The sequence below is a fragment of the Pristiophorus japonicus genome, chromosome 7 (assembly GCF_044704955.1).
Source record: "Pristiophorus japonicus isolate sPriJap1 chromosome 7, sPriJap1.hap1, whole genome shotgun sequence".
In the NCBI taxonomy this organism is placed as follows: domain Eukaryota; kingdom Metazoa; phylum Chordata; class Chondrichthyes; family Pristiophoridae; genus Pristiophorus; species Pristiophorus japonicus.
This window is the reverse complement of record NC_091983.1, coordinates 130716549-130738641: the sequence shown is the minus strand read 5'-3', so window position 1 is coordinate 130738641 and position 22093 is coordinate 130716549. Positions and strand designations below refer to the sequence as shown.

Sequence of the window (22093 nt, the reverse complement as noted above, 5' to 3'; positions counted from 1 at the left end):
TGTAGCAACACCTCCCTGCCCCTGTACTCAAATCCCCTCGCTATGAAGGCCAACATGCCATTTGCTTTCTTAACCGCCTGCTGTACCTGCATGCCAACCTTCAATGACTGATGTACCATGACACCCAGGTCTCGTTGCACCTTCCCTTTTCCTAATCTGTCACCATTCAGATAATAGTCTGTCTCTCTGTTTTTACCACCAAAATGGATAACCTCACATTTATCCACATTATACTTCATCTGCCACGCATTTGCCCACTCACCTAACCTATCCAAGTCACTCTGTAGCCTTATAGCATCCTCCTCGCAGCTCACACTGCCACCCAACTTAGTGTCATCCGCAAATTTGGAGATACTACATTTAATCCCCTCGTCTAAATCATTAATGTACAATGTAAACAGCTGGGGCCCCAGCACAGAACCCTGCGGTACCCCACTAGTCACTGCCTGCCATTCCGAAAAGTACCCATTTACTCCTACTCTTTGCTTCCTGTCTGACAACCAGTTCTCAATCCACGTCAGCACACTACCCCCAATCCCATGTGCTTTAACTTTGCACATTAATCTCCTGTGTGGGACCTTGTCGAAAGCCTTCTGAAAGTCCAAATATACCACATCAACTGGTACTCCTTTGTCCACTTTATTGGAAACATCCTCAAAAAATTCCAGAAGATTTGTCAAGCATGATCTCCCTTTCACAAATCCATGCTGACTTGGACCTATCATGTCACCATTTTCCAAATGCGCTGCTATGACATCCTTAATAATTGATTCCATCATTTTACCCACTACTGAGGTCAGGCTGACCGGTCTATAATTCCCTGCTTTCTCTCTCCCTCCTTTTTTAAAAAGTGGGGTTACATTGGCTACCCTCCACTCGATAGGAACTGATCCAGAGTCAATGGAATGTTGGAAAATGACTGTCAATGCATCCGCTATTTCCAAGGCCACCTCCTTAAGTACTCTGGGATGCAGTCCATCAGGCCCTGGGGATTTATCGGCCTTCAATCCCATCAATTTCCCCAACACAATTTCCCGACTAATAAAGATTTCCCTCAGTTCCTCCTCCTTAATAGACCCTCTGACCACTTTTATATCCGGAAGGTTGTTTGTGTCCTCCTTAGTGAATACTGAACCAAAGTACTTGTTCAATTGGTCTGCCATTTCTTTGTTCCCCGTTATGACTTCCCCTGATTCTGACTGCAGGGGACCTACGTTTGTCTTTACTAACCTTTTTCTCTTTACATACCTATAGAAACTTTTGCAATCCGCCTTAATGTTCCCTGCAAGCTTCTTCTCGTACTCCATTTTCCCTGCCCTAATCAAACCCTTTGTCCTCCTCTGCTGAGTTCTAAATTTCTCCCAGTCCCCAGGTTCGTTGCTATTTCTGGTGCTTATATGTGTGTTTGTTAATCAAAAAACAGTCCAGTCAGAGGAGGATAGAAGCCTCTCGTTATGCTATTTTGCAAAATAAATCAAGATCAGACTTCCTTGCACTGGTTTAGCATCGATACTTGCACTTTTGTCAATTTTGAAAAGGCAGCTAAAGGCAAAACTATTATTAAGGGAATCTTCCATTGTTTTGATCAGAGTAGTCAACTAAACTTGGAGCCCAAAAATTCAACTCCTTCTTAGAGTGGAATTCTAGTGTAGTCAAAGTGGAGACACTGGAATTGAGGCATTACAAAGGCATTGCTTCTACTCACTGCCCAATGTCCTGAATGAAGTTTAGAAACATGCATCATGTTTAAGAATTTTTTATCTTTTTTTCTTCCGTCATGGCAATGATTTGGGAATGAGCTGTATTTAAATGTTGTAAAAAAAAAATGAATTCACAAAGGTTTAAAAAAAACTACAGGCTGTAAACAATGAAGATGTGTATTAAAGCCAGATGAGTCCGATGGTGGAATGTCACAGCACACAGTCTACTTCAAACTGATACATTGGGCCCAAGTTTCCACAAGAAAAAAAACGGGCGCCCCTCCGAGCTGGGCGCCCGTTTTTCGCGCCTAAAACGGCGCCTAAAAAAATCCTCGGTATTCTCCACCGACTTACAGGTCCTGTGGCACTCGGCGCAGCCGGCACGAGCTGTGGGGGGGGCGGAGTCAGGTCCCTGCGCTGAAAACAGTGCCGGGACCTCTGCACATGCGCGCTACAGTCGGCACGCAAGTGCAGTAGCTCCAGGCGCCGAACTGTGTGGGAGGGGCCCGAAGCACGCAGCCCCTAGCCCTGGCTGAATGGCCTCACTGGGGCTGCGTGAATGAGGCTCCTCCAACGGCCAGCTCCTGCTCCCCGCCCGACACTCGCTCCCCCCCTCCCCCCCCGCCGACCAGACCCGACCCGACACCCGCTCCCCCCCCCCGACACCCGAGACCCGCTCCCCCCCGCCCCGACCGAGACCCGACACCCGAGACCCGCTCTCCCCCCGCGCTCCCCCCCGCCCCGACCGAGACCCGAGACCCGCTCTCCCCCCCCGCCCCGACACCCGCTCCCCGACCCGAGGCCCGCTCCCCGCCCACCGACCCGCTCCCCGCCCCGACACCCGCTCCCCCCGACCCGACACCCCCCAGTCCCCGCCCCCCCCTCTCTCTCCCTCCCGCCCGACAGAGGCGCCACCCCGCGCCCCCCCCCTCCTCCCTCTCTCCTCTCCCCTCCCCTCCCTCCCTCTCTCTTCCCCCCCCTCTTCCCTCTACTTCTCTCCCCTCCCTCCCCTCTCTTCCCCTCCCTCCCCTCTCTCCCCCCTCCCTCCCCTCTCTCCCCCCTCCCTCCCCTCTCTCCTCCCTCCCCTCTCTCCCCCCTCACTCCCCTCTCTCCTCCCTCCCCTCTCTCCCCCCTCCCTCCCCTCTCTCCTCCCTCCCCTCTCTCTCCTCCCTCCCCTCTCTCTCTCTCTCTCTCCCCTCTCTATCTCTCTCTCCCCTCTCTCTCTCTCTCTCCCCTCTCTCTCTCTCTCTCCCCTCCCTCCCTTCTCTCTCTCTCTCCTCTCTCTCTCCCCTCCCTCTCTCCTCTCTCCCTCTCCCTCTCCTCTCTCCCTCCCTCTCTCCCCTCTCTCCCTCCCTCTCTTGCTCAGCGGCACGAACAACTGCAGAATTCTCCCTGGCTGAAGCACTTTCACACAGGTAGGAAGATGGTTTATTTAATCTTTTCTTGGCTTATAAATGTTTATTCAGGTTGGATTTATTTGTATAATATTTGTAGAAGTATAAATAAGGATTTATTGTCGAATTTAATGAGTTCCCTTCCCCCCCCACCTCGTTCTGGGCGCCTAATTTGTAACCTGCGCCTGATTTTTTAATGTATAGAACAGGTTTTTTCAGTTCTACAAAAATCTTCACTGGCGCCATTCTACTTTAGTTTGGAGTACATTTTCACTGTGGAAACTTTCAAATCAGGCGTCAGTGGCCGGACACGCCCCCTTTTGAAGAAAAAATTCTGTTCTAAAATAGAACTGTTCTACCTGACTAGAACTGCAGAAAAAAAAATGTGGAGAATTGCGATTTCTAAAATAGTCCGTTCTCCACCAGTTGCTCCTAAAAATCAGGCGCGAATCATGTGGAAACTTGGGCCCAATGTGAGACAATTATCTCATCCCTGTCCCTTTAGTCAGAATGACCCCCATTTGTTTTGAGAATAACAGGGGTGCTCTCCTTAAATATGCAACCTAAGGAAATGGTGGAGGTAGCTGGTTTTATCGACTAGTCTATTGGTGCATTAGTAGGGAGATTTGATTAGATGTGTTATTTTGTACATCCATGTGCTGTATGTAAACTAAAGCAGCTTAATGATTTGTATTTGGCACTATCTTTCAAAAGTGATTCAGTCCACCGTTGAACAGAACGAAGAAGCGCACAGGTCACAAGTAAAAAGAATGAACTTGCATTTATATAGCACCATTCATGATCTCGGAATGCTCCAAAGTGCTTCAGAGCCAATGAGGCACATTTGAAGTGTAGTCACTGTTGTAATTTGGGAAACGTGATAGCCAATTTGTGAACAGTAAACTCCCATGAATGACCATGAGATAAATGACCAGATTATCTGTTTTTTTCTTAGTGATGGTAGTTGAGGGATAAATGTTGGCTAGAACACGTCAAAAACTCCTCTGCTCTTCTTTGTAAAAGAATCCATTTCACTATTCAATCACTTGAGAGAGCATATGGAAATACTTGCAGGGGGAAATTTGTAGGGCTATGGGGAAAGGGCGGAGTAGTGGGACCAATTGGATAGCTTTCAAAAAGTCGATGTGCTGAATAGCTTCCTTCTGTGCTGTATCATTCTATGATTCTATGGTACCTCAGTTTAACATCTCATCTGAATGATGATACTTCTGACAATGCAGCACTGAAGTGTCAACCCAGATTGAGTGCTCAAGTCTCTGGAATGGGACTTGAACCCATGACCTTCTAACTCAGAGACAAGAGTAATACTACTGAGCCAAAGCTGAAATCTTATCCAGATCAAATCAGAAGAGGGTATTTTGTTACACCCCTATTATAATTAGATATTGAACAATGTGGGTGCACTGCTGAACATCAGATGCTCAGGCTGTTTACGGAAGTGACCATCACCACTCTACTCTAAAGAATATCTAAGGCAGACTTGAAACTTGTAATAACTCATTGCAGCCATCTGGGATACAGATTTATACGGCTGAATAAGGCAATTCAAAATATGAAACAGCATATATGAATAGCAACAATGACGTTTCAAAAGTGTTTAAATCAAAAGAGTTCAAGCATGGGTTACCAGGTTTAACAGCTAAAGAGAAAGTAAAGGAGAGAGCGAGAGTTTCAGCTAAGAAGAGTGAGGGTTTCAATTGCAGCTTGAGCAATGTAGAACGGCAGAAGAACGGCGAATAGGGAGAAGAGCAAGAAAAATGCAATTTGCAGGGAGAGAAAGTGATGCAAAGCTGAAGCAAATGAGTAACAAAAAGTGCCAGCTTAAGGCTGATGAGAGGGAGAAAGAGCATCGTCATACTCTCGAACAGACAGAGAGGAACACTAATCTAGCTGGCTCATGCCGTGCCATGAATGAACCACTCAAAGCCAGCAACTCACCCCACCCCGGGTGAAGCCAGTGATTGCCATCCAAGCAGGTCAGAGATGAGTTCAGCACCAAGGACTTGCACAGGGATTCTCTCAATTATCCACTGTAACATTGACAGAAATCAGGAGAAACGGCATAAATAGCCATTTATGGTGGAGAACCTCTGTGGAAATGGGGTGAGTTAGGACACAAGGCGAAGCACTGCTGGACTTTTGTGATGCAATCTAGGAAGCCATGTGAGCTCATAAGGTATGCGATGGTCAGTAATGTGACGACCACCAATTTAGTTGGAGGGCCCATCTCCTTTCTCAAATAGACGTAAAGAAATCCCCCAGCACTATTCAAAGAACAAGTTATTACTTAAATGGAGTAAGATTGCAAAGTGCCGCAGTACAGCAGGACCTGGGGGTACTTGTGCATGAAACACAAAAGGATAGTATGCTGATATATAGGTGATCAGGAAGGCCAATGGTATCTTAGCCTTTATTGCAAAGGGGATAGAGTATAAAAGCAGGGAAGTCTTTCTACAGCAAGGTAAGGTATTGGTGAGGGCACACCTGGAATACTGCATGCAGTTTTGGTTTCTATATTTACGAAAGGATATATTTGCTTTGGAGGCAGTTCAGAGAAGGTTCACTAGGTTGATTCCAGGGATGAGGGGGTTGACTTATGAGGAAAGGTTGAGTAGGTTGGGCCTCTACTCATTGGAATTCAGAAGAATGAGAGCTGATCTTATCGAAACGTGTAAGATTATGAAGGGGCTTGACAAGGTGGATGCAGTGAAGATGTTTCCACTGATGGGGGAGACTAGAACTAGAGAGCACGATCTTAGAATAAGGGGCCGCCCATTTAAAACAGAGATGAGGAGAAATTTCTTCTCTCAGAGGGTTGTAAATCTGTGGAATTCGCTGCCTCAGAGAGCTGTGGAAGCTGGGACATTGAATAAATTTAAGACAGAAATAGACAGTTTCTTAAACCATAAAGGAATAAGGGGTTATGGAGAGCGGGCAGGGAAGTGGACCTGAGTCCATGATCAGATCAGCCATGATCTTATTGAATGGCGGAGCAGGCTCGAGGGGCCGTATGGCCTACTCCTGTTCCTATTTCTTATGTTCTTATGTTCTAAGAGCAGAGAGGAGTTCTGCTGGTGTCCTTACCTTTCCTCAGTCACAGAAATTGGAATGCATGTAAAGGGGTTGAGAGACACTGTTTTTTTCACAATTTTTAAAGCCAGGTGAGGGACTACCATAATATAAAGACCAAAGTTGCTCACATTCAGGGACTGCAAGTAAAAACAGAGTTTGGCTGGAATATTTTGTCTATGCAGGTATCACCCAAGCTGTTCAATGTTTTAATAGGGAATGATATGGATACCAAGGGATTGATAAACAAGCAGCTCAGGGTAAAGGAGATCAGAACAACACTGTTCAGAGCTGATCTTATTGGTTCAGCACCAGCATGAGCAGGAGTCACGGAGTGTGTTTAGGGGTCTAGGGGTTGCTGTACCTAAAGAAAGTCGATACTAAGGTGATTTTGGGTGGAGGATTTCCTGGGTCGGCTGTATGCTGGAATGGAGAATCGCCCTAATAATTACTGCTATTTTTGGGTTCTTTATACTTTTTTACTCCAGTTAAATTTGGTTACTGTGTGTCAGAATACTCCAATAGGAGAGCCCTAGGTCCTTGTATCTTTGAGAATGTGTCCACTTGTACTGGTATCTCAATGAAGTATTGTAGCAAAGCTTGGGTATCCTTTTGTAAACTACTTCCGCTATTCTATGCCTCAAGAATCCTCCATTTTCAAAAACTATAGAATAATTACAATAGGCCTTGTTTTGGCTTTAATTACAAAACAAATTTATTAAACTGTAATAGAACAAACAAATAATAGCAATAAAAACATTTTTACAGTAGTAGTTAAACTTTTCTAACTCATCATAGAGTAGAAAATAATAAATAGTTTGCAACTCTGTGCCAAAACTACAATGTAGTTTCTTACATATTGATTCTGTTTTCCTTTCATCAATTTCAGGATTTATGTTGATCATAAGGAGAAAGCTTGGGGGGCCTTATTGGGCTGAAGATGCCAGAAAAAGCTCCCCACAGGGAGAAAAAGAGCTCCAGTTTGAAAGTAATTGAACTCCTTAGGATTTGTTAGCTTTTGTTTCTTCATATCTTTGGGGCCTTTGGTGAACCAACAATGGAACCTGCACGTGCCTAAAGGGGGCAAGCTGAGCGGAATTCCCAGGGTAGCGTGGGGGCGCTTCAGACATGCCCCCTAACTATTTCTGAGATGTGGGATTGTGTGAGGAAGAAATGCCTGTCTGTGTGGATTGGGATTTAAACTGAGCATCCAGGTTCTTTCACACATTTTGGAAAAATGCCCAATTTCTGCCCTCCCCCCATGCAACAATTTCAGGCCCATTGTGTTTACATATCAATCCCATCTCTGACTACCAGATGGCCCAGTGGTATGCCTGTTATTTTCAGGTGATGTGTTCTTCACTGTAGTACATGAATATATACCTTCATGCAATCAAATTTTTTTTTTTTATCTCTCTATCACTTTCTCTCTCCCCCTAAAAAAATGTTGCTAATGTGACTGGTAGATTCTTTCCGTTGTGATTTACCTTCAGATTTTTCAATATGCTTGTGTTGCAAGGTCGAATAAAGCACAATCTACTTTCTCTCCCAAGTTCACACTTGCTGTTGTCATTTGTCACTCTGACTGAAATTCCTATGTCACAGGATTTTGAACAGGTGCTCCATGGAGTTGTTTGAAGCATACATTTCTTCCGCCATATTACTGGTCTTGCCTTATAAACTGTTATATAAATAAACATAGAACTGAGACATGTTAATACAGAAATTAATTTGTCTTTAGATTCAAGTTTAAGGCCCATGGTATTAAAGGTGAAGTAATGGTATAAAGAGAGAGAGATGGCTGACGGATAGAAAGCAGAGAAGGATGAAGTGGATGTTTCCCAGATTAGCAAGATGTAGCTAGCAGTGTGCCGTTGGGATCTGCATATACGTAAATGATTTGGACATGGATATAGAGGAATCTCTATCAAAATTTACTGACAACAGCAAATTACAGGGCATAGCAAACTATGAGGAAGAATGTAGAAGATTACAGGATATAGTGAGGTTAGAAAGAAAGAATTGCATTTATATAGCGCCTTTCACAACCACTGGGCGCCTCACAGCACTTTACAGCCAATTAAGTACTTTTGGAGTGTTGTCACTGTTGTAAAGTAGGAAACGTGGCAGCCAATTTGTGCACAGCAAGCTCCAACAAACAGCAGTGATATTGACCAGGTAATCTGTTTTTGTTATGTTGATTGAGGGATAAATATTGGTCAGAAAACTGAGGATAACTCCCCTACTCTTCTTCAAAATAGTGCCATGGGATCTTTTAAGTCCTCCTGAGAGAGCAGACAGGGCCTCAGTTTAATATCTCATCCGAAAGACAGCACCTCCGACAGTGCAGCACTCCGTCAACACTGCACTGGAGTGTCAGCCTAGATTTTTGTACTCAAGTCCCTAGAGTGGGACTTGAACCTACATCCTTCTGACTCATAGGTTAGGATGTAGGCAGATAGGTAGCAACTGCAGTTAAATAGATTGGAAAATAGAGAATGGATATACAATCTAAACAGTATAATTCTCAATGGACTGCAGGGACAGAAATCTAGGGGTACAGATAAAAGCAAGATTGCAAAATAACTTTAAAAGGCTTCATGAGTTTTATATAAAAGAGAATTTGATACAAGAGTAAAGAACTAAAGATGCTGCTCCAGTTGCAGGACTTTCTGCAATTTTTGGCAATGCCCTGAACCCACCTGCATTTCCAGGGCTAAGTCATTATCCTATCCCTGATGTGCCCACAGCATGCACTTGGAAACAAGGAACTTCAGCAATGAGAATGACTACTGACATTGACGTCTTTTGGTTGCTGTCCAAACACAGTGTTAACCTTTGTCCATAAAGGAAAGCAGGACTTATTTTGGTTCTTCTGGCCTTTGTTGCCTTTCCCTCTCTAATCTTTCAACAGGAGAGGGGCTGGGTGCTCTTCAAAATGAACATCCTTTCAGCATAAGAACATAAGAACATAAGAATTAGGAACAGGAGTAGGCCATCTAGCCCCTTGAGCCTGCTCCGCCATTCAATAAGATCATGGCTGATCTGGCCGTGGACTCAGCTCCACTTACCCGCCCAGTCCACGTAACCCTTAATTCCCTATTGGTTAAAAATCTATCTATCTGTGACTTGAATACATTCAATGAGCTAGTCTCAACTGCTTCCTTGGGCAGAGAATTCCACAGATTCACAACCCTCTGGGAGAAGAAATTCCTTCTCAACTCGGTTTTAAATTGGCTCCCCCGTATTTTGAGGCTGTGCCCCCTAGTTCTAGTCTCCCCGACCAGTGGAAACAACCTCTCCGCCTCTATCTTGTCTATCCCTTTCATTATTTTAAATGTTTCTATAAGATCACCCCTCATCCTTCTGAACTCCAACGAGTAAAGACCCAGTCTACTCAATCTATCATCATAAGGTAACCCCCTCATCTCCAGAATCAACCTAGTGAATCATCTCTGTAACCCCTCCAAAGCCAGTATATCCTTCCTTAAGTAAGGTGACCAAAACTGCACACAGTACTCCAGGTGCGGCCTTACCAATACCCTATACAGTTGCAGCAGGACCTCCCTGCTTTTATACTCCATCCCTCTCGCAATGAAGGCCAACATTCCATTTGCCTTCCTGCTTACCTGCTGCACCTGCAAACTAACTTTTTGGGATTCATGCACAAGGACCCCCAGGTCCCTCTGCACCTCATCATGTTGTAATTTCTCCCCATTCAAATAATATTCCCTTTTACTGTTTTTTTCCCCAAGGTGGATGACCTCACACTTTCCGACATTGTATTCCATCTGCCAAACCTTAGCCCATTCACTTAACCTATCCAAATCTCTTTGCAGCCTCTCTGTGTCCTCTACACAACCCGCTTTCCCACTAATCTTTGTGTCATCTGCAAATTTTGTTACACTACACTCTGTCCCCTCTTCCAGGTCATCTATGTATATTGTAAACAGTTGTGGTCCCAGCACCGATCCCTGTGGCACACCACTAACCACCGATTTCCACCCCGAAAAGGACCCATTTATCCCGACTCTCTGCTTTCTGTTCGCCAGCCAATTCTCTATTCATGCTAATACATTTCCTCTGAATCCGCGTACCTCTATCTTCTGCAGTAACCTTTTGTGTGGCACCTTATCGAATGCCTTTTGGAAATCTAAATACACCACATCCATCGGTACACCTCTATCCACCATGCTCGTTATATCCTCAAAGAATTCCAGTAAATTAGTTAAACATGATTTCCCCTTCATGAATCCATGCTGCGTCTGCTTGATTGCACTATTCCTATCTAGATGTCCCGCTATTTCTTCCTTAATGATAGTTTCAAGCATTTTCCCCACTACAGATGTTAAACTAACCGGCCTATAGTTACCTGCCTTTTGTCTGCCCCCTTTTTTAAACAGAGGCGTTACATTAGCTGCTTTCCAATCCGCTGGTACCTCCCCAGAGTCCAGAGAATTTTGGTAGATTATAACGAATGCATCTGCTATAACTTCCGCCATCTCTTTTAATACCCTGGGATGCATTTTATCAGGACCAGGGGACTTGTCTACCTTGAGTCCCATTAGCCTGTCCAGCACTACCCCCCTAGTGATAGTGATTGTCTCAAGGTCCTCCCTTCCCACATTCCTGTGACCAGCAATTTTTGGCATGGTTTTTGTGTCTTCCACTGTGAAGACCGAAGCAAAATAATTGTTTAAGGTCTCAGCCATTTCCACATTTCCCATTATTAAATCCCCCTTCTCATCTTCTAAGGGGCCAACATTTACTTTAGTCACTCTTTTCCGTTTTATATATCTGTAAAAGCTTTTACTATCTGTTTTTATGTTTTGCGCAAGTTTACCTTCGTAATCTATCTTTCCTTTCTTTATTGCTTTTTTAGACATTCTTTGCTGTTGTTTAAAATTTTCCAATCTTCTAGTTTCCCACTAACCTTGGCCACCTTATACGCATTGTTCTTTGATTTGATACTCTCCTTTATTTCCTTGGTTATCCACGGCTGGTTATCCCTTCTCTTACCACCCTTCTTTTTCACTGGAACATATTTTTGTTGCGCACTATGAAAGAGCTCCTTAAAAGTCCTCACTGTTCCTCAATTGTGCCACCATTTAGTCTGCGTTCCCAGTCTACTTTAGCCAACTCTGCCCTCATCCCACTGTAGTCCCCTTTGTTTAAGCATAGTACGCTCATTTCTGACATAACTTCCTCACCCTCAATCTGTATTACAAATTCAACCATACTGTGATCACTCATTCCGAGAGGATCTTTTACTAGGAGATCGTTTATTTTTCCTGTCTCATTACACAGGACCAAATCTAAGATAGCTTGCACCCTTGTAGGTTCTGTAAAATACTGTTCTAAGAAACAATCCTGTATGCATTCTATGAATTCCTCCTCCAGGCTACCCCGTGCGATTTGAGTTAACCAATCGATATGTAGGTTAAAATCCCCCATGACTCCTGCCGTTCCTTTTTCACATGCCTCCATTATTCCCTTGATTATTGCCCGCCCCAACGTAAAGTTATTATTTGGGGGCCTATAAACTACGCCCACCAGTGACTTTTTCCCCTTACTATCTCTAATCTCCACCCACAATGATTCAACATTTTGTTCATTAGAGCCAATATGGTCTCTCACAACTGCCCTGATATCATCCTTTATTAACAGAGCTACCCCACCTCCTTTCCTTTCTTGTCTATCTCCGAATCGTCAGATACCCCTGTATGTTTAATTTCCAGTCTTTGCCACCCTGCAACCATGTTTCAGTAATGGCCACCAAATCATACCCATTTGCAATGATTTGTGCCGTCAACTCATTTACTTTATTTCGAATGCTGCGTGCGTTTAGGTAGAGTGTTTTAATACTAGTTTTTAAACCATGATTTCTAGTTTTGACCCCTCCTGCAACCCCTTTATATTCAGTGGCCCTTTTTGTTTTTTGCCTTGGGTTTCTCTGCCCTCCACTTTTACTCATCTCCTTTCTGTCTTTTGCTTTTGTCTCCTTTTTGTTTCCCTCTGTCTCCCTGCATTGGTTCCCATCCCCCTGCCATATTAGTTTAACTCCCCCCAACAGCACTAACAAACACTCCCCCTCGAACATTGGTTCTGGTCCTGTCCAGGTGCAGACCGTCCGGTTTGTACTGGTCCCACCTCCCCCAGAACCGGTTCCAATGTCCCAGGAATTTGAATCCCTCCCTGCTGCACCACTGCTCAAGCCACGTATTCATCTGCGCTATCCTACGATTCCTACTCTGACTAGCACGTGGCACTGGTAGCAATCCCGAGATTACTACTTTTGAGGTCCTACTTTTTAATTTAGCTCCTAGCTCCTTAAATTCGTCTCGTAGGACCTCATCCCTTTTTTATAACCTGTGTTGTTGGTACCAATGTGCACCACGATAACTGGCTGTTTTCCTTCCCTTTTTAGAATGTCCTGCACCCACTCCGAGACATCCTTGACCCTTGCACTAGGGAGGCAACATACCATCCTGGAGTCTCGGTTGCGACCGCAGAAAAGCCTATCTATTCCCCTTACAATTGAATCCCCTATCACTATCACTCGCTCACTCTTTTTCCTGTCCTCCTGTGCAACAGAGCCAGGAAGGAAAATTAGAGGCTGGGAATAGCCCCTCCTACCTCATTAAGTGCACCTGTTGTAAGTGCACATACACTTTTACCGCTCTAGCAATCACAGGACAACATCAAGTGAAGACCCAGTGTCATGGTTCTCTGCCTCTTTTCCTCACTTTGCGCTTTGGAACTTAATGGGAGCCATGGAAAAGGTACATTTGCTTGATGTACATTTACTAGGATGATGCTACAGATGAAAGTATATAGTTCTGATCAAAGAATTGAAAAACATGTACAGCATTTCTTTGGAGCAGAGAAGGCTAAGGAGGGAGCTGGTAAAAGAACTAAAGCATTTGAGAAGGTATAGTGAAAACATTATGTCCACTGGGTGGCAAATGGGTAATTAAGGGCATATATTTTGGATTAGTATAAAGAGAAAGGTTAGGAGATTTTTTTCATGCAACGAATGATCAAAATATTGAATGCATTACCACAACTTTCAATTGAGTCAATCACAGCATTTGAGAATCAGGTAAACACTTGAAAAGGAAATATTTGAAGCATACAGAGAAAGAGCAGGAAAATGTGATGGAGATGAGTGGATAACATTGATGTACAGCTAGCAGCGACATAGGCACAATGAACCAAATGGCTAATCACACTGTACCAGCTCTCTTCCCATACAGGGCTACAGGGAGAGATCAGGGCTGTGGGATTAGTTTTGGATTGCTCGAACAAAAAACTGGCTCAAACCTATTGGGCCAAATGACTTCCTTCTGTGCTATAAACTTCAATAGTTCAAAGCTTAAACGTCTGTTCTGTTCAGTAAAATTATAATACAATACTGTAGTTAAAACCAGAAGGAAAACATCATGAAAACTTGTCAACCCTGTCATATTTATTCTATCCATCTATGACACTAGTAATAGAATTGGGAGGAAGAAAAAGGTGATATATGAGGCAGTGTAAATATTTCCATATTATACTTTGTGCCACGTTATGTAAATAAAAAATGAGAGGGACATTTTACTTCACTTTACCAGACATCTCATCCAAATCTCTCTTTACTTCAATAGTTTTGGAAAGACCTTGTTAGGATATGTAAATAATTCTTTTGGCTAATCATGTATTAATTCTAATACTGTACTTTATTAAACAATATTAATTTAGCATGGGAGCTAACCAACATGGATAGAATGTGATGTTGGTTGGGAATGTTGGTTGGGATACATCGCTGCAATCCTCATGTGCCACATAGTTTTTACCCTTTCAAATTATGTTACAATGTTAGCAATATTTTTTGGCTTTGCTGCTGTACTAAATCTTTACAAAATCAAAATTCCTTCGGACAGGGTTAATTCTCCTGATTATGTTATCCGCATAATATTTAAACAAAGTTATTCAAAAAAATAAATGTCAGTGTTCCAATCCCAGATTTCCAAAAACTCCCTTGCCCTATATAAATAAATGTAACTTAACAAAAATAAGCAATCTCTGGTATAACTGTTTAAAATTCATTTTTCTTGCAATCACATACTAACTCTTTTTTTAAATGGAAATGCTGAAATTTCTACATTCCTTAAATGTTAGAATCAGCTATCTAAAAAGGCTGCATTATAAAACAATTCTATGGCAGTATTACATGGTATTACTCTGTGCCAATTTTTGTTTTTATTTATTTGGATTTTAATTCCCAGTTTGCCTGTTTGAGTCTTTTTTTCTTCCATATCCACAGATTTGCAGACTCCTTCAATATCAATGCTGCTCTGTGATTTTTCTGAGAGCACAAATGCCAAAAAGGGCAATAGAAGTAAACCAGGCCATTCTACCTCAAAAGGAGGCATTGCCACATTTTTGGCTGGCGAAGGACTGATCAAATCAATCACACACCTGTCAGACAAGTTGAAGTGCTATCCATTGACTTAGGGGAGTAAGCATAGAAACATAGAACATCGGTGCAGGAGTAGGCTATTCAGTCCTTTGAGCCTGCACCATCATTCAATATGATCGTTGCTGATTATGCAACTTCAGTACCCCATTCCTGCTTTCTTTCCATACCCCTTGATCCCTTTAGCCGTAAGGGCCACATCTAACTCCATTTTGAATATATCTAACGAACTGGCCTCAACAACTTTCTGTGGTAGAGAATTCCACAGGTTCACAATTCTCTGAGTGAAGAAGTTTCTTCTCATCTCGGTCCTAAATGGCTTATCCCTTATCCTTAGACTGTGACCCTTGGTTCTGGACTTCCCCAACACCAGGTACATTCTTCCTGCATCTAATCAGTCCAATCCCGTCAAAATTTTATATCTTTCGATGAGATCCCCTCTCATTCTTCTAAGTTCCAGTGAATATAAGCTTAGTCGATCCAGTGGGACCAAATGTGTTACTCCTTCGTCACTGAGGTATAAACATTATTTACATCTGCAATCACAAGACTGTGTGGATTTACTTAAATCACCTACCAGACATTACTCTGTATGCTGTTGCCTGCTGACTCTTCATGCCAGTCTTATCACAAGTGGGCTTTTCACAGCAATATTCAGAGCTCTTTATGGCCTTGGGATTTCTGCACTGGCCAGCTGCCAATTTTTTTGTACAGGTAGGCGTACATCCAAACGCACCATTCACACATGTGCACTTATAGTGGCAATGAGACTGGAATGTCTGACCATGCGCATAATAGATTCCATTTAACTCACACCCCACTCCAATAGTATCTAGAAAAAGCAAAGAGCAGTTTTAGAAATTAATAAGTAAATGACATATAAAATAGGTGTCATAAGTATAATTGTCATTCCCCCTTTTTTAAACCCTGTAAACAGATAAACATTTCACTATTGTCATAGTTTATTGGCTTTACGAGATTCTAACCAACTGAATTTTGATTGCTGTGGCTTTGAAAATTATAATAAATCAGCAGTTTATTAGAAAATCAGGAGGAGAGAATATTTTAGATGTTGGCAAAATTTCTGCTCATTTTCAGGTAAGAAATTGTAAATGTGTCAGAAAATTAGTTTTAGCAGAACTTTCACCAGTCTAATGTATATTTGTGGCATGGAGGCCCCAACCTACGTGAGAACACCAGCGGCAGGTCGGGGCCATAAAAGGAGCAGTGTGGAGGCCTGGACAGTGTGGAGGGGTACTACTTCAGGGAGCAGCGCGAGCTGGTGCAGGAGAGCAACGGCAGCGAAGAGTGACGTCATCAAGGTCCAAGTCGGTGATTGAAGCGTGGGCAGATACTGCAGGAGCGGCGAGAGACTGTGGAGGGATGTGATCGGGGCCCAGGAGAGGCATGAGTTTGGGGCCAGGGGCCCAGGGGCAACACGGGCCAGTCCACAATGCAATATGTGTGTGCACTTGGTCTGTGCAGCAGAGCTAGTCTCCAGTCGTCTTGGTTAATCCTTGCCACTGGACCAAGACCTAGCTCTGTCAAGCTCCAGTTTTCGCAGTTTAAAAAAAATGTGGTGGCTGGTGTGCAACGGCCACCACATGGTTTAAAAAATCCACGCACAGGCATCCTCCATCCCTCAGGATGTAGTTCAGGACCTGGAATATTAGGTCCTCCATTGAAACACCTGTGAACTCATCCTTTTTTGACGTGGAAGCAAGTCATCCTTGTTTTGAGGGACTGCTTATGATGATGATGATATATTTGTGTGGAAACAATTTTTCACACAGTCAAAATCCACCTATTGTTATTAGTTGCAGCTGATTGGATATCTGGGGGTTCTCTTGCCCAGACAAACAGCATAAATATTTACACTGTTTTATCGGGCTTTCTGTTGCTCTTCCACCAAAGGGCTGATGAGTTGGAGAAATTCATCCCCCTCCTCCTTACTTCTGCAAGTTGAAATATTTGTGTTATCAGGCAGGGAACTCTGGCAGAACTTCCCTTTTCAAATACAGTGGAAAATATGTCATAACTGCCCTTTCTGCCAATGACTTGGATAATGGTCCCTTATAATGAAGGCGACTGATTTGTGGCTTTCATGGTAAAATAGTCAGAATCATCCTTTATTATAATAATTACACGTGACTTATTCAGTCACTACAAAACAGTGCCCCTATCTATAACTATTCATCAAGTATCAAGTTCTACGGTTTGAAAATGTGATGCATTCACAGATCAAATATCAAGTATAAAATAGAGTAACACATTTCTATGTTTTTAAAGTACACTCTACTGATTCCTAGTGAGTTTTGTTTGAACAAAATTGTTAGCAATCTAGAGTCACTCAGCATTTAAATATGAGGCAGTAATCATGTCCAGGAGTTCAGATGACATAAGACATGAGAATGATTTTAATTGCACTTTGAGATTAAATTACTCTCCTAAATTTACTGAATAGTTATATATAACCTAACGAGTTTCCTTTTCTGTACAATGTCTTGTTTTCATTGCTGTTGAAAATCTCACAAGCGTAGAATTAGAGGAATTTTGGTGTCATTGAGAAGTACTGAATTTATGATGTGGGTTGTGCTTTCTAACCACCTTATTTTCAATAATGAGCTGCAGAACTGTTCAGTCAGTCAGTTGCTGTGACCAGAATGGGCATACATGTTACACAACCCCACAATTACATTCTCCCAGCTAGCTGCCCAATATCATTCTTTCATTAAGGTCTTCCTGTAAGCAATCCCACCATTTTAGCTATTGATTTCCATACAGTTTCCCTCCATCTGACATCCACGCCCTTAGCTCATACAGCACATGTGCTCTGTCCATGTTATTCTGCTCACTGTATTTCACTACGCTATTTGTACACAAGCTACTCTTTCTCATCATTTCACTTATTGGGTGTACTGATCAAGTTAATAAGACAGAAGAAGAGAGAAACTATGCTGAAAGAGATAGAACGTATAATAAAGCAGAGTTCAGAGTTGATAAGCCTCAGTGTAGGCAGAATTTCTCCTGAAGTACATAGAGTGGAAGATCCGAAGGGCTTTACAGTGGAGAATTGAGAAAGTGCCTTGCATTTGGAAATTGGCAGTAATCATTCAATTACATCTGGAACAGGTCAAGAAGGAGATAATACTGTGCTTAGTATGCCTCAACCATCACATAAGGTAGGAAACCAACCGGAAGGAATGCGTTACCACTTGGAAAAAATCCAAGTGTTCTTAAAATAAGTGTGTAGATGTAACTACAGTCCTATTTCTCTATGTCTCAGTCTGATGGTGCTGAGATCTTTTTTAGTGAAAAGTCTTGAAACAACTGTTGGTGGCAATAATGAATAAATGCTTAACATGTTGCAATTACACCTCCATCCATTATTTTGGCTGTGGCATTAATCCAATTATTTTAAATGGGTTAATGCCTGTTAAAAACAATAGACAGAAGAATGTCATATGTGACTATGTTAAGTATTTGCTAATATTGGTGAACATAATTTCTAATGTATGGTTTTCATTCAGCCCTGCATGCTTCAGTTCTTAACTGTCCCAATACCGGTCCGTACTAAATAGTTAGATGCTTTTTGTCAAGGATAATTTTAACTGTTCAGCATCCAAGGCTCAGAATAAGGAATCAGACTAAAAGAAGTCAGACGACAGTCCAAAGATGTGTGATTTGTCTATTAAAACTTTGAAAGAAGCGATCTATTCTACTTTTTCCATTGGTGCATTTAGTACTGACATTCAGACAGTTTCTTCAGCTTATGTGAGGAAACATCTCTTGCACCAACTGGTGCATGGATACTGACAAAAGAAATCAGGGCTTTGGCATTGGCTATCTTGGATACACATACTTTTTAAAAAATTCTTGGCGTCGTTGGTAAGGCCAGCATTTATTGCCCATCCCTAATTGAATTTAAGAAGGTGGTGGTGAGCCACCTTCTTGAACTGCAGCAGTCCTTGTGGTGAAGGTATTCCCACAGTGCTGTTAGGGAGGGAGTTCCAGGATTTTGACCCAGCGACAATGAAGAAATGGCGATATATTTCCAAGTCAGGATGGTGTGTAGCTTGGAGGGGAACTTTCAGGTGATGTTAGTCCCATGTGCCTGCTGCCCTTGTCCTTCTAGGTGGTCGAGGTCGTGGGTTTGGGAGGTGCTGCCGAAGAAGCCTTGGCAAGTTGCTGCAGTGCATCTTGTAGGTGGTACATACTGCAGCCACGGTGCACCAGTGGTGGAGGGAATGAATGTTTTTTAAGGTGGTGGATGGGGTACCAATCAAATGGGCTGCTTTGTCCTTGAAGGTGTCGAGCTTCTTAAGTGTTGTTGGAGCTGCACTCATCCAGGCAAGAGGAGAGTATTCCATCACATTCCAGACCCACATGCCTTGTAGGTGGTGGAAAGGCTTTGGGTGTCAGGAGGTAAGACATTTCCCACAGTATACCCAGCCTCTGACCTGCTCTTGTGGCCACAGTATTTGTGTGGTTGGTCCAGTTAAGTTTATAGTCAATGTTGACCTCCCCCACGATGTTGATGGTGGCAGATTTGGCAATTGTAATCCTGTTGAATGTCAAGGGGCGGTGGTTAGACTCTCGCTTGTTGGAGATAGTCATTGCCTGGCACTTGTGTGGCACGAATGTTACTTGCCACTTATCATCCCATGCTTGAATATTGTCCAGGTCTTGCTGCATGCAGGCATGGACTGCTTTATTATCTGAGGAGTTGCGAATGAAACTGAACACTGTGTAATCATCAGCAAACATCCCCACTTCTGACCTTATGATGGAGGGAAGGTCATTGATGAAACAGTTGAAGATGGTTGGGCCTAGGAGGTGGAAAGGAACTCCTGAGGAACTGCTGCAGTGATGTCCTGGGGTTAAGATGATTGATCTCCAACAACCATAACCATCTTCCTTTGTTCTAGGTATGACTCCAGCTGGTGGAGATTTTTCCCCCTGCTTCTCATTGACTTCAATTTTATTAGGGCTACTGATGTCACACTCGGTCAAATGCTCCCTTGATGGCAAGGGCAGTCACTCTTATCTCACCTCTGGAATTCCACTCTTTTGACTATGTCTGGAGCAGAGTGGTCTCCTGGCAGAACCCAAACTGAGCATTGGTGAGCAGGTTATTGGTATGTATTAGGAGAGACAGCTTGGTCTTTGGACCAACTTCACTAATGAAAGAATGGAGATGCCAATGGCACTATCTTTTGCAGTACTTTTACAGTCTCAAACTCTCAGCATCCTCCTGCCATATATGACTTGCAACCCACTGGCAAACCATATTTTGGTCACCGCCATCCCTTTGTTCTTAAACTAACAGAAGCTCCTCACACTTGCAGAAAACTTGGAGGTAGTAGTAGATTAGGCATTAGAAGAAGAACACTTGTAAGGTCATCAAGCACGTGATTGTGAATATCACCTAATATATTTTCTTTAATGTGGACTGCTTCTATCAGGAACAGTAGTTTTGTACAATTCCCCTAATGAATAACTCAATGTTTGTGGGAAAAACTTTCCTTTTTAAAAATGAAGAATACATTTTCTGTCTTTTTGCAGGACCTGTAAATACTTTAATATACTGCAGATATTGCACTTACGAAATACAGCAGTGCTATTCTTAGGGGTATAAATGTATCTAAAGTAGACAGAATGTCTTTCTTTTCAAAACAAAAGTAACATTGACATAATCATTGCATTCAAATATAATGATAGAGTGAATTAAATAATTTTAATTCATTATTTTAATAAAACCTTGAACAGAAAATTACTGTTAGGATTTAACTTACGTGCACATACTCCAAATTCATACTTAGGCCTATCACCAGAATAGTCACAGTACAAGTCCTTGTGAGGGTCACAGGTGTCTGCTTCAGTGCAGAGCTCCCCAAATTGCTTTGCACAGGTTTTGCAACATCCACAGCCATCAGTTACCAGACTTACTCCAGGTGGACATAAAGGTTTGCGTGGACATTTGCATGGCCATTTGCAAAATTGTCTGCGTTCAGGAGCTTCTTCAAATTCTGCTGTCTTCCTTCCAGTTTTCACAACTGCTTGTTGTGCTTGACTTTGTTGTATCCTGCATAATAACTTAGATACAGTTAAAAACCCTTGAGAAATATGATCTTGTCTCAAAGATCTACTGTCACTGTTGTGATGTCTTTTTAAAAATTGGATGGTAACAAACAATTCTCATTTGCTTTAATGTCCTTGGGGTAGAGTTTCCGCATGTTTCAGCTAGTAACATCAGCGCAATCCAGGCAGAATCGGCCGATCCAGTGCATAATAAGATCAAGGCATTTTAAGTGAGTTACACTCCAAATCGTGTTTTCTGCGATCTTTTATGCTGGTTTAAGATTCAATTCACCCGAATCAGGCCCCGTCCACAAAACTAGACTTGCACTCCAGGTCAAAACTGCAAGATTCCACCAATTGGGCTGGTTAGGGAAGGTTCTTCAAATTACACTAATTTTCTTGAGCGCAAATATTTAGTTGACTAGTGTATGCCAATAAAACTATTAAATAGTTCAGTAAAGTTTTTTAAAGTCATTTTCAGTGAGGTTACTCACAGGTGGAGGACTGCACACCCTTATTAAAAATGATAATTTTTAGTGATAAACCCATTTACAGCTGCAATAAAACTGCACAGTTATCACTTGTAAATACTTTTAATGAAATAAAAAAAAGGAAGAAATATGTTCTATTATGCTGCCCAATTGCGCTGGTTTATTGAAGATTTTACTGTTGTGATTATGCAAATGAATTTTATCAGAAACTTGAACTGCAACCTAACCAACACAATTTCTAGCACATTTGGGACGTAATTTCACCCAAAGTGGAAATCTTACCCCCCCTTGTGATTATTTGTGGCTTTTTTTATTCATCAGAAATATTTTTGATTAATAGCAAAGGGCTGATGACATATTCTGTGGGAACTTGGCCTATCTGGTGAGTCTATCTCTGGATGGCTTCCATTCATCTGTGTGGTGTATTTGGACTTTCAAAAGGCTTTTGACAAGGTCCCGCACAAGAGATTGGTGTGCAAAATCAAAGCGCATGGTATTGGGGGTAATGTACTGACGTGGATAGAGAACTGGTTGGCAGACAGGAAGCAGAGAGTCGGGATAAATGGGTCCTTTTCAGAAGGCAGGCAGTGATTAGTGGAGTGCCGCAGGGCTCAGTCCTGGGACCCCAGCTCTTGAAAATATAGATTAATGATTTAGATGAAGGAATTGAGTATAATATCTCCAAATTTGCGGATGACACTAAACTGGGTGGCGGTGTGAGCTGTGAGGAGGACGCTAAGAGGCTGCAGGGTGACTTGGACAGGTTAGATGAGTGGGCAAATGCATGGCAGATGCAGTATAATGTGGATAAATGTGAGGTTATCCATTGTGGGGGCGAAAACACGAAGGCAGAATATTATCTGAATGGCGGCAGATTAG

General features: G+C 42.7%; 1 protein-coding gene across 1 annotated transcript in view; it reads right to left on the bottom strand.

Annotated features, from left to right (window-relative positions):
- The window catches only part of LOC139266634 (cellular communication network factor 6-like), a 52520-nt gene that overhangs the window by 895 nt on the left and 29532 nt on the right, over positions 1-22093 (bottom strand). Inside the window, exons 3-6 of the mRNA XM_070884223.1 lie at positions 20438-20727; positions 15220-15474; positions 7672-7865; positions 6755-6760 (exon numbers count right to left, since the gene is read on the bottom strand). Coding sequence (XP_070740324.1) covers positions 6755-6760; positions 7672-7865; positions 15220-15474; positions 20438-20727 — 745 coding nt within the window. The remainder of the gene's footprint in view (positions 1-6754; positions 6761-7671; positions 7866-15219; positions 15475-20437; positions 20728-22093) is intronic.